This window comes from Temnothorax longispinosus, chromosome 7 (genome assembly GCF_030848805.1).
Source record: "Temnothorax longispinosus isolate EJ_2023e chromosome 7, Tlon_JGU_v1, whole genome shotgun sequence".
NCBI lineage: Eukaryota > Metazoa > Arthropoda > Insecta > Hymenoptera > Formicidae > Temnothorax > Temnothorax longispinosus.
In genome coordinates, this window is record NC_092364.1 from 796,199 (window position 1) to 815,326 (window position 19,128).

At 41.8% G+C, this 19,128-nt stretch overlaps 1 protein-coding gene across 2 annotated transcripts; it reads right to left on the bottom strand.

Moving 5' to 3' along the window:
* Positions 1–4,849: 4,849 nt before the first annotated feature.
* Positions 4,850–18,812, bottom strand: Kat80 (katanin 80). Of its 2 annotated transcripts, XM_071783186.1 has the most exons (15): positions 18,488–18,812; positions 17,255–17,385; positions 16,675–17,019; positions 16,307–16,497; positions 16,073–16,223; positions 15,830–15,993; positions 15,617–15,741; positions 15,356–15,412; positions 14,431–14,983; positions 13,804–14,101; positions 13,374–13,553; positions 13,221–13,297; positions 13,056–13,130; positions 8,880–8,999; positions 4,850–8,632 (listed from the first exon to the last, which is right to left on the bottom strand). In XM_071783186.1, the coding sequence occupies exons 1-15, from the start codon at positions 18,519–18,521 to the stop codon at positions 8,500–8,502; spliced, it is 2,634 nt and encodes an 877-aa protein (XP_071639287.1). In that variant the 5' UTR covers positions 18,522–18,812; the 3' UTR covers positions 4,850–8,499. The 2 variants fall into 2 exon arrangements, with proteins under 2 accessions (XP_071639287.1, XP_071639288.1); XM_071783187.1 differs by lacking the exon at positions 15,356–15,412.
* Between the last annotated feature and the right edge of the window lie 316 nt (positions 18,813–19,128).

The window sequence follows — 19,128 nt, forward strand, 5'->3', positions numbered from 1 at the left end:
TCATATTGAATTTCGAAAGCCAAAAAAAAGTGTGACAAACAAAACACCTTACTTATCTAAGAGATAACTTATTTATCTTATTGCTCCAACGATACTATATATGTATTATATTTTACGAATCTATCATTAACGTCGAGAGAATTCTGAAAAGGCATTCCTTGTGTGACAATTAAATTAAATTTAATTATCTTTGAGCTCTCGTAATTAAAGTTGTACGAATTATCCCATCGATGAAGGAAGTTCCTGCCGTTGTTCCTGCTGTTTTTAAAACGGCAAACCGCCCGTCGTCCTGGCGAAACAGGAGTTTGACGTTCGAAGGAGCACGTGCTAGTCGTTCTCGCTTGTACGCGCGCGCTCGCCAGCTGCAAATATCCTGGAGAAATGCACGCGTGCACGCACGGGCAGAACACGCGGCCCATCTGGCGCGTGCGTGACCTCCTTGAATTATCCTGGCGACTTTCGCTGCAGTCCAGCCTCCGCGCGTATCCTTGCGCGGACGTTATAGAGCGAGGGACTAACGGATCGGAGCCCTCGAGCAGGAGCTGATCGATATTGGTTCTCCTAGGATGCTGGTTGGTATTTCGGAGTTTAAATTCAAGAAAGATCTATTCTAATTTGATGGAATGACCGTTCGTCTTGCTCAGACAGCCGCTTAATATCATTACGTGATTTTACAATGAAGAAAAAGAGAAAAAGAAAGAAAATCTGCCATCAACGGGACTTGAGATATTTTACGTAAGATAAATGTTTTACACATAAATAAAATCAATATATATACGTCTGCTACTTTTGTTCGTTTCGACAAATAAAAATATTCGCAAGCTCCCGGATTAAATCTTCACCGAAAGCCACCCCTCTCTCTTCGAAAACGGGACCCTATCGATTAACCGTGCCCTAGGCGGGTAGTCCCGCCCTTCCGCCCTGTTCGCATCTCTCCCCGCGAAACCTTTCCATCCTTCCAGCCACCCCTTTTCGTTGTGCCGAAAAGAGACGGAGACACCGGGTGTCGCAAAAATAGGGATGATGGGGTGGCTGGCCACCCTTCGCTACGCCGACCAATCGCGCCGCGAGCACGCCCAGTGACGTCATCTCCGTGCCCCCTTCCTCGTGTCCTACGTAATTAGCCAATCCGATCGTAGGGGAGAGTCGACTCACCCCTTGGCCGGATTACGTTTACGAGCCAATGATTTTTGCAGCGCGATTTGCGTGTGCGTGCATACGTGCATGCGTGCGCGCTCGCGTGCGTGCGTGCGTGTATGTCCAGATTGCAGACGGAGAGACAAGAAGGGCACAATGGTGCCACCCTTCACGTTCCCTCCTCCCCTTTCTTCCTCCCTTTCTTCTTGTTACGCGAGATTCTTTGTCCCTTCGCGTTCCCTATTTACGCCCGTTCCTGCCTTTTTACTTTGGCGCCCTGGAATACAGCCCTTCGAATCTCCCTTCTCCCCCACCCCGCTGTTCGAAATCCCTTTTCGCTCCTAGTGTCTCGCTGCAGATATGATTTACATGACAAACGTTGCCGATCGTCGCCGTAAACGTGGATCGCGTGCATCGCGCGCATCGCGTGCACGCTCGATTCTGGCGAGAGATACATATTTGCCGGCCTTCAGAATCGTGTTCGCCGAAATTTCGACGGTGATTCCTTTCGGGGACAGAGTCCGTGAAATCTTTCGAAAACACTGAGAACTGCAGAATTGTATCACATATTGCGAAGAAATTGCGACGGGATTAACGAGCGAGGTAACTACGGTACGTTGAACCGCAAAGCATTTACATACTGCGAAATTTAAGGACAGTAATATAGGCAGATTAGGAGTATGAGAGAGCACAGATCTACGGAATCGCGTCGCGTTTGATGCTAAATTATTCGAAAATGTTTAATGTTTAATGTTTGACGCATTTTTGAATGTTAAACTACATTCGCGCATCTGTACAACAGCAACGAACCGAGATAATCACCATAAGAAGTCACATAATTTCCACCGAACTCGCCCAAACGCCTGTGGGAAAGTGTGAAATTATCTGTACCCGAAATGAGGTACATGTATACCATATACCACATTCGCCGCATTCCTGCCGGCGAACAAGGGAGGCAGGTTCCCTCGGAGGAGAAGAAGAAGAAGATCTCGACAAGATAGCCATTACGCGCGATGCACCGGGAACGCGATGAAGAGCGTAGGCTGACTATATAGCGAGGGGTGGAGGACCCGCCGCGTTTTCTCGTCGACGAAGAAAAGGAATCAAAGGCCAGCAGAAGGCCGCTTTCAACGGGAGAGGGCCGACAATGCGTGGACGCGGAAGCTGCGCTCCTGTGTATTTGGATCTACCAAGTATCGGTATCGCTTTCCGACCGGGCTGGGATAATCCGCTTACGTCGGTCCGTTCTCCTCCTCTTCCTTCGCCTCCGCCTCTTCTCCGTAACGGCGCATTGTTGCCGGCATATTGTGAGAAAACAGCATTTTCGACGCTCGAGGTGGCGACAAGAAGAGGACTTAAACTCATCACCGTCACAACAATCGGCACCGCTCGGCGTGGGAGGACACCGGCCGATGCACCTGACGCAAGTTGCGTGTGCGTATACACCCCCTGGGGTTGTCTCCTACGCAATTTCTCGGAGGAATGATGATAATTTCGGAAAAGCCACGAAAGCTCTCTCAATCCGGCGTTACTAACACGGAACATGACACGCAAACTCGAAATGTGTAAACGTTACGTTATTTTCGCAACTGCTTTGCGTTCGTCATTATAATACAAGAAAAGTTTCGAAATAATTTTGACAATTTTGTTGATACAATTTGCTTCCGATATGACCACACTTACTTTAAAATATATTCTAAAACTTTCATGTTATTACGGACTCTTACGTATGTATTTTAATTTTATATTTTATGTCATAATATAATATTACAAAAAATCTCGTGTGACCTGATTCTTTTTATGAATCAATTCTCGCAGCAAGGATTAGGCTTTGTGATATCGCGGAGCTGGATATCTCGATGAAGGGTTGCCGGTCGGCGTGGGCACTCCGACGGGGAAGGGCTCGTATAATCCCATGAATACATAATCCAGATGCAAACAGCCGCCACGCGTGCCTCGATTTAAACGGTCGCGATATTTCACGGATTATAACGCGAATATTTGCACTATTTTTCACGGTGTCGCCCGAGATCCCGAGTGTCGTTCGAGTAACGGTGTCCTCGTTCTGAGATCTCAATCCTTTCGTTCCCATATTATTCCTGATGAACGTCAAAAACGATACGCAAGTATTACTTAAACGGTGTATCTACTCAACAATTCGTGTCGCATCGACTCTATTTTTTATTTCTTAAAACTATCTTGATTTATTTAATTTATTATATATTATATCCAAATTATTTATATCATAGAAAAAAATCATGCACAAGTAAGTCGAAAGATGTATATTCATAAAAATTAATTCTATCAGAAGGTAGTCTTATACAAGTCAGCGTTATTTTAGGCGTTCTTAGTTTTCTGCAAGATTGTGCGGTTTGTTTTTGAACAAAGAAAATTAAATACAGAATACATTTTTCTACCTCGCAATTGTCGCGATTCGCGATTACGTGGAGCAGCAAGATTGATTGACAAAAATCGGGCTTTAAAGGGTGGGGCAGAGCGCCGATGCAAATACAGATAGTCCCACCTCGCGACTTTTTTACACGGGATAAGCGAACGCGATAAAAAGAAAGCCTGGCGTTGATGGATGAGATCGGATTATCGACTTCTTCGATCCATAAAAAAATTTCGCCGGTAGATAACCACGATGATCCAAAAAATGTCATTAGCAAAATTGTCGAAGAGGAAACACTTTTCGTTAAAAAAAATCTAGAAAGACGGAAAAAGAGGTATAAAATAAACGACACGAATTTTTTGTCAAAGAGTACTATTATTGCAATTAGCGCGCATACGGCTGCGAACATGACGGACTTAACGGCTAGAGTTGATTAACACGCAATCGGCACAGGTAAAAAGAAGGAATCTCTGGATAATTGTTAAGGCAGTTGTGTGCGAAGTTCGACAAATCATTCCTTTCTGGACGATCTGCTTATTTATCAATCGCAAGACAATTAATGACGAGCCCGTCCACGTCAATTAGACCGCAGTTACAAACGAAGTTTGATTATATGTACAACGTATATATTCTAAACATTGAAGCGGATCTCATTGAGTGAAATTAAAACAGGCAAAAAATATACAGCAAAGCGGACCGAAGGATTCCCTTTTGTGATCTTTCTTCTCGCGTGTTCCAATTTACAAAAGATTTACAGTCGCGGGATATTCGTCCCAGCTCGTCGAGCGGAACTATATTTGTTAATACCAACTATAGAACAGCGAAGAATTAATCGCTGAATTCGTCTCTGCAATATGAAAACGAAGATCCCACATTTTCTACGTAAATGACAGGCGACAAACGTGATTATAAATATTGCAACATCTTGGGCGAGTACAAAATAGATGGAATTCCTATAGAATGAAGTATATTTACAATGTCGATATCAAAAAAGTACTCGTCCATCGCTTAAAGTCGCATCCCAAAATTATATTTATATTAAGAATTATAATATATATAATTAAAATATAATATATAATTCTTAATATATATTTATCATTGAAAATTATGTTATGTGCCAGTTTTTTTTCGTGAAATAGATAGAGGTATTATCTTCAATGAAATATCTTTAACACAGCCGACGCTCATACTTCGCGAACGCGACACCAACATTAAATCTCCCAATTCATCTTCGATAATATATTCCGCATCGTGTAATGTGTCACGAATGTCCATCGTGTCTAAAATGATAAAGGAAATATAAAAGAAAAAGACAAGGGATAGAATAAATAACACAATTTATTATACTCCCGGTTAAACAACACAATCGGCGGCGGCGCAAATAAAAATCGAGAATGTTAAAATAAAACAGCGATAACGCGCAGTAGACTAACGTGTATCAGTAAAACAGTAATAAAATTTGTTATCTAGTAAAAGTAACATCTAGTAAAAGTAAGATGGTTCGAGATGGATTTGCGAAACGCAAATTCCACGTTTGGGATTATATCGGGTGATACAACGATTACCGGCGCAACTTGGAGCAAAGTTACACGCTCGAGACGTTCCTCGCTCGTGAGATCGTGAATCACGATCGATATCACGCAACGTATGAGCGTAAGCTTAAGCTAAAATCGGAGCGATAAGTTACAGGACGATAAATTACAGGAGCATTCGAAGGACACACGCACGCAGGACGCATTCTCTCTCTTTCTCGTATTTTTTTTTTCTCTCACTCTCTCTCTCCCTTTCTCACTCCCTTACAAAAATAAGTTGGACGGAACGGACAACGAGTATCCTCGTAATTTTCTTACCCCCGTTTCGAAGGCGATTAGGCCATCCGGTTGAAGGCTTGAGCTCCTCTTCCCTCGTCATTCCGCGAAAACGCTTGGCAGACTGCAATTCGCGAAAGTCTATCCGTGTTAAGAGTGCTGTCAGATGGCTCTAAGCGTGAGCAAAGTGATTTCGTATCTCGCGACCCGAGGACAACGCGAAAATATCGAGAAGATGAATATAATGAGAATCTACCCGTATAAAAATAGAAAACAAATCTCCTTTCGCAGTTCTCGTCGTCAAATTCTTCGTTCGTGAAAAATAGTGAATTTTCTTTCAATCCTTAATAGTTTAATTCGTTTTATCTTTATCTCGAATTCTGTCCGTTTCCTTTGACTTCTGCTTTTTGCGCGGGGATTATTTTTCTAATGTATTCTAGCGTCACTAGTGAATCGAAACGATTCTATTTTCTTTAACATAACGATTTACATTTTCGTCGATTTATAACGGAAATTCTTTTCCAACGTGAAAAGTCGGGGCAGAACATGGTTGCGGAGGTATGTGGTAGCAACGCGCTGTACAAAAAAAGAAAAAAAAAGAAATAACACGTGAGACGTAAAATTAACGAAAGAATTGTACGCTTTATTACATAATACTTCGAGGCAACTGTTAAAGTTGTAATACCTATATCTCTTGGGCTTCGCCTTCTCATTTGTGCAACGCACGGTGTCCTTTTCCTCGAGGACGAGAAAACGCGAAAATGCAGGTCTTGCTATGCGGAGGACGATCGCACGATCGAGTATTGCACTATATGTAATAAATAATCCTCTATTGGCAGCAATATCAGGATCGCCTCTCGTTACGTTGGAAGGGAAAGCTGAACGATCGACTTAATTAACAGAAGACGTGATTGACTTAATTAACGATTTAAATAAAACATAGAATCAGCAGTAAAAGATTAACTATCACGACGACGATAACAAAAAAGAACATGCACGCGAAGAGCGCCTCCAGCCACAATTATCTTGCCTCGATTTCTTCTAATTTATCACCTATTTTTAAATATTAAAAATCGTGATACGGAAAAAATCGTCGCGACAAGATTGAAAGGCAGCGAGTGACGTTAATCCTCGTCGCAAATTGAATTCCAAAAATATTTCGCGGAACAGATTTTCATTACGTTAGGCGGTTAGGACTCAGAACTACAAGAGCCACAGTTTGGCGCTAAATGTGCAGGAATATGACAAATAGTTCCATATAAAAAATACTTCCGCGATAAACACTATCTTGGATAATACTGATCCAATTTTCGTTGCAAGGCCGTGCGCGTAAAATATGAAAATATACATTGCTCTTCTTTTACGTTGCAATACTATGAATGCAACGCTTTCAAATTAATACTGCTCGATCTTGTCGCGCAATCACCGCCTTTCAATTTGTCACGACGAGACACGGCGAAATCGCAAAACGGCAAAACGCAAAATGATCGCAAAACCAGACGAAAACTATCTTACAAAACAGGCGCGTATTGTCTCCAGGGATTTATTGTTGCTCCTCCATCTTCCGCGTGCTAATTAAAAATATTCATTCGGCGACAAAAATAGAGTATAAAAAATTGTTTGAAAATCCTTAAAAATGCACCTTTATATGGTGCGTATATAATAGCGGCACCGCATCGACGCTTCATCAACGACACGTTTTTGTATTTAACTCTGTGAAATATTAGGCAATCACAAAACGTCGGGACAAAATGCAGTTCATGATGCCACGGGCGCTATTGTAAAAAAAATAATTTAAACGTGAATATAAAAAACGAACGTTCGTCGATACGCGCTTTTCCCGTTCCAATTCTCGACCCTTTCCGTTCTTCTAGGCGCGTACAAGCTCTCACTTAGGCCCTCTCGCATCTTACATTTTACGATTTTGTCTCTCCGTGGGGTCAAGGTATCTACGTTAGGATTGTTTTATTAGTAAACGGACGTAAATACCTCTTGCAAAAATACAATCTCTCTCATACGCTAAGAAAGGTCCGTTACATGCTACGTTACACTTCGTTATTCGCTTAGTCGCATTAATTATCGTCTCCACGGACTTTAGACTGATTCCAGCCGAAATGTTCGATAATAGTGTGTGACCTGTGGCAAGAAAGGCGCAAAACATCGTTCAGCGAGACTTTATTTTGTGCTGCCCGAACGAATCGACGCTCGTTCGGAACATTTCCCAGCTAATTTCTATCTGCGAATCGGAAATCGGTATACTGATGCATCGGGATTTGGCGAATCCATTTCTTATTCTTGTTTAGTTATTGCTTTGTTTTTAGAATTAAAGATCTTGTTAATTGACGCGCGTAGAGATACGAATACTCCCAAATAGAAAAAGCGCGTTTAATCTTAATACTTTTCTCACGCGGATCATTCCACTTAATTTAATTTGTTCTTTAAAGACTCCGATATGTGCTTTTATTGTTTTAAAAATATCATGTTAATAACATGAATATATTCCTAGACTTCCTAACAACAATTCAAACTTAACCGATTTTGAGACTTAAAAAAATCAGAGAGAAAAAATCCTAAAAATATCTTTAAAGAACCATGGTTTTTTTAAACTGGTAAAATTGATTTAATCCTGATGTTTCAGTATAATATTAGATATGTTTGGCGACAATATGTCTTTCCTCGCTTTCACCCGCCTCTCATTTAACTCCGCAAACTTTTCTTCATTTAGATTTCTTTCCTTGCCTTCACCGACGCTCCCTCTTTCTTTTTTTTTTCATCTATGATGACTTGTTACCGTTCAGCAACTAAGTAACGAACATCTCGCAATTTTGTTCACTTTCTTTGAGAATCGGTGCGCGACTGCGGAGATGACAACGACAAGGAGAAGGTGATGGCAAGTGGATCGACCGAGGACGACGGAAGAAATCGACAGCAGCAGGAAACTTCACGAGCCACGTATTTTCACGAACGTTTCCTCAACGGTATATCGTGATCTTGTTGCTACTCCTCGACAGAGTTTGTCTCGCTTCCATTTGGCGGCCACAACGCGGCCTTCGTTTCGTCACTGCTGGGCCGATGATCATCGGGAGGAAACCGACGTCGGTCGTCGACCGACGATACTGGCGGTCGAATTCACGAGGGTCTCAGACAACGCCGCTCTCGAGGTCACTCGAGGCTCCTGATGAGCACGGCCAGTTCGCGGAACGAGGCGCCGAGTTTGCCGGGCGTCGATTGCTTCTTTAGCAGGACTGCCCGTATCGCCGAAAGCTTCTCGTAGCAGGAAAGGCACTTGTGATACCTGGAAAGAGAAGAAGAGAAACCGCTCGTGAAGTTTCCGCGCCGAAGACAGAGTGACAACGATGTTACCTCGCATCCAGAAAATATTATCTTATTTTTCTTAGCATTATTAAGTATAATACAATGCTTGAGTATATTTTCTTCTCGCTAATAAAGAGGAAAATAATCAGGGGAAGCAAATTATTCGAACAAAAATACCTAGATATCTAGCATAGTAAAATATATTAAATATATAGTAAAGAACTCACCGTTCCTCTCGCGACACGTCGACGCCGATTGTGTGAAGGGGTGCCTCCACATTGGACTTTATCACTGGGGCGAAATTACGAAGAATAAGTCTCAATGCCGAGCAAGCTACAGTTATATACCTGAAACAAACAAATTTGGCAAAATATAATATATTTAATAATAATAAATTATATATATACGGATTAATCTTAAATTTTTAAGATTATTTATACACATGCAGATTGAAGAACAATATTTTTGCGTCTAATTAATCCAATTAAAACTAAAATGTGTCTATATGTTTGTGTTAAAACTTGAAATACGTCTAACATTAAAACAAATTATAAATAAACTATAAATGAACTGAGAAATAAATTACGTAATAAATTAATTATATGTATATATTATATATATTTCAGCTATTTTAATTATAAGAAATAAATGAAACGAGCGAGATTCCATATTATGCAATTTATAACTCGTTCGTCTAGGAATAACTTGGGCGTTCAGGATAAAAACAATCGTGGAATGAGAATGGAAGCCCACATTGGTCTCCCAACATTGGTCTGGTCACGCCTGGTCCGTTCGGTAAAACGGGCGTTATTAGGCCTGCTAACGACGCCAATAAATAACGAAAGGCACGGAAGGCTTGCCTGCACGATTCAGCACGCTCTCGCTTTCGGACGGACGGGCGATAAAGGGTTCGAGCTCCCGTTTGAATCGGCGAGACGAATCGCAAACGGTCTCATGAATGCAACGCGCGCGATGCCGATCAACAATACCCCGTGTAATGCACCGTACACCAGTTACGGCAATTCAAATTTTATGCGATTTGTAACAAAATGTGAAACCGATACGAGAATAGTCGAGTAGGCCTCGGAACAAGCGTCTTTTCATGGACTTTTCAAGTAAAATCACCTAATATTTAAAATAATAATTAATTGATTTAGATATAATAATTTAAGCATCGTTGAATATAAAAAAAAATAATTTTTTAATCCTTCTTGAGAATAAAATAGGGAAATAAGTTCCAAGCTGCAGAATCTCATTAACTTAAATTTCGCAAGTTAATTAATATTCTCTTTATGAGCTCAATAATCCTCCTATACTTTGCCAAATAATTTCCAACGTTTTACATCAGCAAGAAACGCGTTTTCTTTTCGGAATCAGCGGTGATCTATATAGGGATGGAGGGAGGCGTTGAAGGGGGTGCGAGAAGCGATCGCGAAATTGGAAAACGATCGGGCGGGGCGCGAGCCCTTCCTCTGACACGTGACACGCGTCTAGACATTCTGGCCGACGATCCCTTTTTTTTTCTCACGAAGCATCGGGTCCAGGACGAAAAGCCGCGACGAACGAGCCGTGAAAATGACGAGCGAGCAAACGACTATTTGCAAACCGCCACTTTACATAATAAGTCGTCCAAGATGTGTATATTTGTCACCGCGTTGTCAATTTCACAGTACAAAATGCTATCGCTCCTCGAAATGTGCGAATCCAACAAACAAACATACCGAGTTTTCCCCGTTTCCATTTTGCTATATATTCCACTGTGTGTATCTTAGAAATATTTCTTCACTAAGAATTGATTATTCCTGCATAATAATTAGATGGAAAATTATGTTAAGAATAATTTTTTTCACGTTAAATACTGAAATAATTAAGTAGTAAAGTAGTCGTAAAAATTTTCAGATAAAGACTAACAATAAGTTAACAAGATAATATATCCCATTGTTAAAGCTTATACAATTATATTGCATAAACTTATTATATATTATAAACTTATTACGATTATGTATATATATATTAAATATAATTATATAATTTCCGAGCAGAGAATGGCAGGTACTAACAAATGGCTCGACGACCTCGCTATTACGAGTGACTGCGAACGACAGCTGCTGAGCGGCGGATAATTAGTTTGAATTCACTTTTCACGGTATTAAATGCGCGGGATGCTAATACGCGACTGCTATTAACCGGTTCACTGAAATTACTCCAGGCAATCGGCACGAGTGGTCCAATTAACACAACAGCTTATTTTCTGAAATCAAATTGTCGCAGAAGTCTTTTTTTTTTAATAGTCTAAAAATATTTGCAAACTAGAAATTATAAGAAATTCTTTCAGATATAATCTCAAGTTCTCGGAAAAATTTAAATTACAATTAGCAAGACAATATACAGAGTGATAATTGAGAAGTTACTCAAACTAAATTACTGTTATTTTGTAATGATGAGCGAACACAATGAGACAAATTAAACCTAACGTTATACTGTATAATTACCCGCTGTAACAAATACATATACAACTTGACAGGAGAAAACAAGGGTCCCAAGATAGATGGAAAGAGAAGAAACGGGAAACTCGTTAGAGCATTTGGTGTTCGATCGAAGCCTAATTTTGGGGAAACCCTTACAGGTTCATCGGAAGTTGCACGACCAATCTGCTGCTCGATACGACTAATTAATCGTTAAATCAATATAAAAATGATTTGCGGTCTGATCGGATCGAGATTGCAGGTGTAAAAAATTGATTGTAACATAAGAAGATTGTAGCGTCAATTTTTCTGACAAAAAATAAAAATTTGTGACAAATATTATTACACGCTAATAATAAAATACAATAAAAATCTAATGATATATATTTATATATTATAATAAATTTAAAAATATATAATTAACAAGTATGTAAAATTAGTCAGATCAAAATAATGCCATGCTAACATTTTAGCAGATAAATAAACTAACTTCTATATAAAATATTTTGATGAAAATTAACGCAAAATTAAATTATAATTAGGCTTCTAAAATCCACATGAGTGATCGCAGATCATTACATATCCTGATAATGAGAGGGCAGATTCTTGCGAGGCAACACGTGCGCGAGGAATAAAGGCTGAGGGTGAGTAATGGTAGCTCACAATAAAACGCGGAAGGAAACAGTCGTTCTTCGTCACGACAAAGCAACAGCTTGGAACTGAGGGCAGTCGGTTAATCGCCCACTTTCGTACGTCAAACGAACGTAAAAGACAAGCCCCCTCCTCCTCACTCGGATTTATAGTCGAACGGTCAGGAAGTGGCGCGTATCTGACGAGAAACCGTTTAAATTTGTAGTTATGGGACGTAACGGTAATATAAAACTTTACCTCGAATGAAATATCTCCCTCTGCTAAACGTAGTTATGATAAAACTCAGTTTTATCATTACTTCAATAATATAATAAACCGCTCGGCGTACATCGTCGCGAAGAAAGAGTCAGCTGCTCTAATCTTTCTAGTTCAAATAATTTCCCAGATCTAGAAACCTAAATTTACGAAATTTTCTAGATTCAGTCTTTTTCTAAATTTTCGAAAATTTCGTACCATAAAAAATTTCTTTCTCTAGACTTGCTCATCTAAATTTTGTTATGTGTTATTCCCTCGACGTGCGTCTAACTCTCGACAAATTTTGATCGGTGACGACAGTTCGGTGTTGAAGATGACACTTGGTCGTCCTGTCCACTGTCATCGCGCTGTGCCGGCATATGCGAGCGTGGCGGCACTTCAGATTTCAATTCGTTTCGCGAACAATATAACATGGCGACAAGGAGGATCGGATCCGTCGTCTCGTCGAATTTGCATCTGCCGCTATCTCCCATTGTCTCGGCTAATTTCGCACACCGCCCTAACGCTCGCCTCGGATTTCCCCGCTTCAACAAATTAGCCATTCCCATAGTGCGGCCCCGGACCTCGCAGCACCCCCTTCGAACACGGGGGACGCGAGAGAGACCCTCTCGGAAGGGGTGTCTCCATTTTCCAATACACAAATGCCGCGCGGGGCATTTCGCCATTGAAGGTGAAGTAATCTTAGTCGATAATAGATGCAAAGCGTGCCGCGAAGAGCGATGCATATTCACCGTGTCATCTCTAAATATACACGCGTGATGCGACAATGAGACACAGACGCGCATTGCAATCGGACGAGAATGCAAATGTGACACTAATTGTGAAGCAAATCGATCTGGAAACACGGCGAACTTGCAAGAAATATTCCGACAAGAAATAAGACTACATTAAAAAAAAAACTATACATATCACTTGCAAAATAATTAGGTTCAGCTATAAACGATAGTAACGCGATAGATTATTTCGAGGACATCGGTATGTTTCTTAGGAAATATTAATAAGAAAATGTAAAGCAGAATATTTCATACTTACATCTCATATTTACTCTGAAAGAGATCGCTGATGGGACCCAATAAGGAATTGCACAGGTCCAAGTTCCACATCGCTCTGCGAACAGAAATAAAAGGAGACAATTATAAAACCAAATACTCGCCATGTTAACTGAAATTGATTAACTGGATTGATAAGGCTACATACGGTTTTAATGTGATAATACCCAGAAGATCCACGATGACCGCCAGGTCGTTCATCGCGACTGCAGATTCCACCGCGGCCTGAAATCAATATTACATTTACATATTTTCCCTTAACGTCTCGTACGTTTCTACGCAGAGTCAGATGGACGACTACCTTAAGATCTTTATTGTGCCAGAGAGAATATATTATTTGTAATGAGCGATGCCGACTCTTAAGTACCGCCATCATCGAATCGTGGCTGCGCATCATACTGTTCAAAACCTCGGCCTCAGACATTTCCGTCAGTACGCCCATCTGAGGATAGCCCAACGCCGTAGAACCGGTGTAACTATGCTATAAAACATAAATAAAAGAATTAAAGTTTAAGAACTTTCTAACTCTATGGCCGGTATTCATAGTCTTCAAGATCGTCTTAAGTAATGTCTTAAAACGCTAATACGGCTCTGTGATTGATTCATGACAGCTTAAGATTGAACTTAAGACAATCTTAAATAACTATGAATACCGGCCTATATAAAGTAGAGAATTTATTATTAATTTTTTTAAATTCGCACGAATTTCTCTAAATGACAGGATTACCTACCGGTAAGAAATTTTCCACGTCCAAGCCGTAAGGCTTGTCGGCACTCATCGGTACCAATTCCTCCTTCTCTGCATCTTCGACGTTGGTCCTTATCTGCGAGACGCGTATGTCAACCTTGGGATTCGGTGGGACTTGAGCCTTATTAAGTAGCTTCCTTGTAGACGTGGTTGTGGAGGCGTTACGCGCCGACAGCGCGGTTGAGGTAACAAAATTTCGGTTGAGCGACGTCGACCTCGATTGCGCTGTGTTCGGCCTGTTCAACGCAGGATCCGAGGGACTATGTCTTATATTATTAATTCTGCAATAGAGAAGCCATCCTGAGTCACATAATCGTTATAGAATACAACGATTTTCTAGTACAATTACTTTCAATCTTAACTAATTAATTTTATAAGCATTATGATAAATATATTCTACATTTTGCAGTAAAAAAAATTATTTATTTTTAAAGATTGCAATCTGAGAAAAACATTTACGCCTGGTTAAGAAATGTAACTTGGTAAACATTTATATTGCGCTCATTGATATTTACGATTTAATTTATTTCCCATAATTTGTATATTTAAAGAGAATATATCTTTATTGTCATTATTATTACAATAAAGCAATAGCAATAGAGGTACTTACTGTACAGGATAGTCGCTTTCGTATCCCTGCTCCCCGTCCCTGCTGCTCTGCCTCTTTAGGAAGTGCTTCGGAGAATCTGGACTGGGTACTCTGTTCTTCAACTTGCCGTCGTCCATCACAGGAATTACCGCGGCCATCGGCGCAACACGCGGTGTCAGAGTCGAGTTCGACCTTTGCGGTCCTAAGGGATGAGTCGGTGCCGTCAGCGTTTGTTCGTTAGCGGCCACCCTTTTCCCTGGAAGTGGCGTGATGTTCTGCCGCAACGGCGGTATTGATGCGAAATTTTTGGACGCTCGTTGATTCAGACCATTATTCGCCTGTAAATTCGCCCTGATTTGGCTCGTTGACGTGATCGTGTTCCTCTGTACCGGTGGCGAGGACTTGATCGGCTGAACACGCACCGGTACCGGCTTTGTCACGGATAACGTGGGTGCCGGTGGAGACGGCGAAGAGGGAGATGGCATCGACGGCACCTCCTCGCGCTCCATCGTGTTCAGGTTCAGGTTCGACATTGAGGTAGAGAGATTTTGCAGTATCTGCGGCTGCGCCGGATCTATAATAGATCGACAATGTATGATATTCGTCCTTTTTTTCTAAGAGAACTTATTTAAGAATCTTTTAGAAGTAAAATAATAGTAATCACTCAAAGAACAAAAATCTAAGAAAAGATTGCGCTCGCCTAATTAAAACTATTAGATTTGCAAATTAAATTTATAAATAAAAAAGACTTATCTACATATTATTCAACTTTGTTGAAATTCGTATTTTAGCATGCATCATACCAAGATTTGAATTGAATATCTTATACTGTATTAATATTTGATACATTGGAAAGATTCCAATGCCGTTGTAGCAAAAATTTCGTTCCAAAACTTAAATGATAATTTAGTAAAACGCAATCCGTGCAAAGGTTATTGAAACTCACCTATGTCATGAGGCTCCTGGAAAGCCTCGAGGGATTCAGGAGGTGGTGTGCGAGACACTGCAACATATCATGCGCGGCATGCTCATTCACAAACTATACAGCGTTTGCATTCACATTTAGACGTGTTTGATATGTCGTGTGTGCGTTCGCGAGGTGATTGCGAGGAATTGGGTTAGATGTTAGACTGGAATTTTTGTCACACACACACGCACACTCGGTGAACAATGAGACATTATAAAGCGGATGTAGCGAATCACTTACACGCCCTACTCGGCTGAAAAATGTCCCTATACTCTGTTGTTACGTTGGGTATGTCCGCGTAAGTGGTCTCGTCCTCCGGATCGGTGCCAGATTTATCCGCCTCTTCTATCGTTCGTACGTCCAATCTGTAAATGCGTACATATGCACATTACGGCAATCGATTTGTGTTAGAAATCTGACGTTGAAATTAAATTCGCAGAGAAAAAAACCTACGTATGTTTCTTCAACCCGATCGGTCGTTCCCTGGAGAAGCTCTTCCTCAGAGAATTTCCATGACTGAACGGCGAGCTCACGGCGGATATTCCTCCCAGAGGTGCGATTTTTTTCAAATCGCACACGTACAGAACGACATTCGCGGTATGAAAACTCGCGCCGATCTGAAACAATTTTATGTCTTAACAAAAACGACACCGAATGAACATATTCGAGAGTTCAAAACCTAGCGTTTCGTCCTACCAATTGATTTTGAGCTACGGCTATGTCCTGGACTTTTCCCCAGCCGGTCGGTATCGTATCCAGGGTCCTACCCGGTTCCCAGCCGTAAACCTTTAAAACGTCGTGGCTACCGGCGAACAGGCATTCTCCACCTTGACTAAAATACAGGCACCTAAAACAGCGCAATAACAAAAAAAAATTAGCATGGTGATCGGGGACGATACATGTTGTAGGATTATCGTTGTTCTGGCTCACCGGATGGCCGAAGAATGACTCTGTTCCGTGGAAGATACGAGCTGAAACGACTCTAAGTCCCAGAAGTGGACCGTTCTGTCGGCGCTACCGCTGGCTAATAGGAATTCGTGCGGATGAAATTCGACAGTTGTGGCCGGCCCTCTGTGTTCTGAAAATTCCCTTAGTTGTCTACCGGCCTTTAGGTCCCACAGCTAATTTAAAAGTAACATGAAGGTCAATGTTTTTTATCTCATATATAAAAATAGCATAGAACAAAAGAATAAAAATGTTGTAATATACAAGATGATAAGAATGCTTAACGGTAAGATAAGACGTGATAAAAATACATTTTCCTTTCGATACAATTCTAGGAAAGAATTCTGACTCACCTTGACCATTCCTTCCTCCCCAGCGCTGGCGATCCACTGCCCATCGGGACTGAATTTTAAACTATTCACAGTCATGTTGTGCCCCTTATACGTAAAAATGCAGCCTTTCCTACGGATATCCCACAGTTTAATCGCCGTGTCCAAACTCCCAGACGCTAGTAGCTCCCCGTAAGGATGGAAGTCCATGCAACGTATCCCGGATTTATGTCCCGTCAACGTTCGCGCCAGCTTGGCGTGCTCCAAGTCCCAAATCTTCAGCGCGCCAGTCTGCGAGCCAGCGCATACGAGATCTTCCGTTTGACCGAAGCGGACGCATCCTATGGGAGTGGTATGGCCACTCAGGCTCTAAAAAAAAAAAAAAAAAAAAGACGAGGAGCATGAATCTCATAATAGTTTCAATCTGAATTGAATAACAAATTTGAATTTAATAACAATGTTCAAGGTACTTGATGTTCAGAGCTTTCTCTTAAAGTAGTACCTTATATAAAATTATACAGAGATAAGTATTTGTCGTACAAATCGTCTGTATTTAATGTTGAATTCGGCAAACGAAAACGACATTATATTACGTAACAATTACCATAATACAGTTCTGCTTCCCGACGGCCCATAGGTTCACCTTTTTATCGTCACCGCCCGTGACCAGAACACGACCCGACTTGTGGCCTAGCGCCAAGCAATTGACGTTCGGCGTATGAGCGGCGAATTCCTCTGTGCCAGAAAAAGAAGCGCATACATTTCACGTCCATTTCACGTATGCACGCTAGTTTATCCGTGTTAACGCGATGAAAGAAATGCGATATAAAAGTTATCATCTCTTGTATCGCATTTCTTTTGTGTCACATTAACATAAATAAAACAAACAAATAAATCTATCGCTTTCATCAATGTCCATTTATCTGGGAACATGGAGATTATATAATTTCCTTTTTTAATTTATGTCAGAGAAAAAAATTAATTTGCTCAACTACAAAAATTATCGTCCATTTACCAACAAATAAGAATTATCTGAGCCACTCAGAAGCCAAACTGATAAGTCCACTTCTTGTAAATTTCTTGATTTCATTGCCAGAACAAATTATACCTTCTTATCAATTATCTTTATTCCTGATTTCATAGAATCGATTAATTTAGCTTCTGGGAGACTCAACTGAGGCTTGTGAAACCAGGGGCATGAGAAGTCTCTCCTTAAAGAATCGGTAATTCAATGTAAACCTCTGCTCTTCCAAGTAGCTTTCTAGGCTAAATGCCAAATCATCAATAAGTGAGTTACGACCATAATTGGAAAATGTTAATTTGGAGCTGAATATATATAAACAGAAATGTTTATTCGGATTAAAGAATTAAAGAGACACAATCTTATTTTCATCAAGTATCAATTCAATACCCTTCTCTGCATTATATTAAATAAAAATAAAATTGTCATTCCTACAACAAGCTATTCATTCGTAAAAACAGGTAAGAAACTCTCTTTCCGTTACAATCCAGCTCTTGCCACCGTGGGAGAAGTGACTTCTCATTCTCGCCGCGGGACAAATTCCCGGATTGAGCCAGATGTAACCATAATTGGAAGAAACCGCGAGCCAAGTGCGCGAGTAAACAGAGACTGTTTACCCGCGGGGACCTCGTGGAAAAGCAGGATTCTCGTCGCGGAGGAGGGAACGGAGAGAGAAAGAGTGACACGGAGGGGAAGGACGGGACGGGAGGAGAGAAAGAGACCGTGAGAGCGTGAGAGAGCGTGAGAGATCGCGCGCGCGCGCTCGCTCGCGCGTGTCAGGACACGTTTTTCCCCATGAACGACGGACGATCTTACGGAGCTTCCAGGACCTCCTCGTGGACGAGGCCATATTCGCGCCGCGCGCGCGGACTTATTTGGCAGCGACGGCGGTCCGTGGTCCCGGTTGGCGCACGACGTGCGTTCTCCTCTCGCTGCCGCCGTTGCGCGAACGTAACATGTTTACCAGCAGCAACGGCAACAGCCTCCTCTTCTCGCGCGGCGGCCTTCTTCTCCTCTTGCCTTCCGCGACCGGGGCACCCGCGGCGCGTGGCGTCGCGCAACGTCGTCACGTCGTGTCGCGTCGCGTCGCGTCGCCGTGGTCGCCGCTCCCCCGCCGCACCGGGGTGAGAACGTGGAAAAAGAAACGCGACGCTGGCTGGTCGCGAGAGCGCGGACAAACGCTCGCCTCTCTCACTCGGGAAACTGCCAGTGCCTTGAGTGCCACCTCCTCCGCGCAGCCGTCCGGTATCGGTATCTCATCTCTTGAACCTGTCACTATTCTGTCCGTCTCTCTCTTTCTCTCTCTCTCTCTCGCTCTATGTGCGCAAGAGAGGGTCGCGTGGTGACGTCGCGTCTCCTCGTCAGATGACAGCAGTTCGCGTTATCGACCGCCTACAAAGCGAACCGACCGCAGTTACCGACCGTTGTTTCTAACCTCCTCTTTGACTGCCAAAACT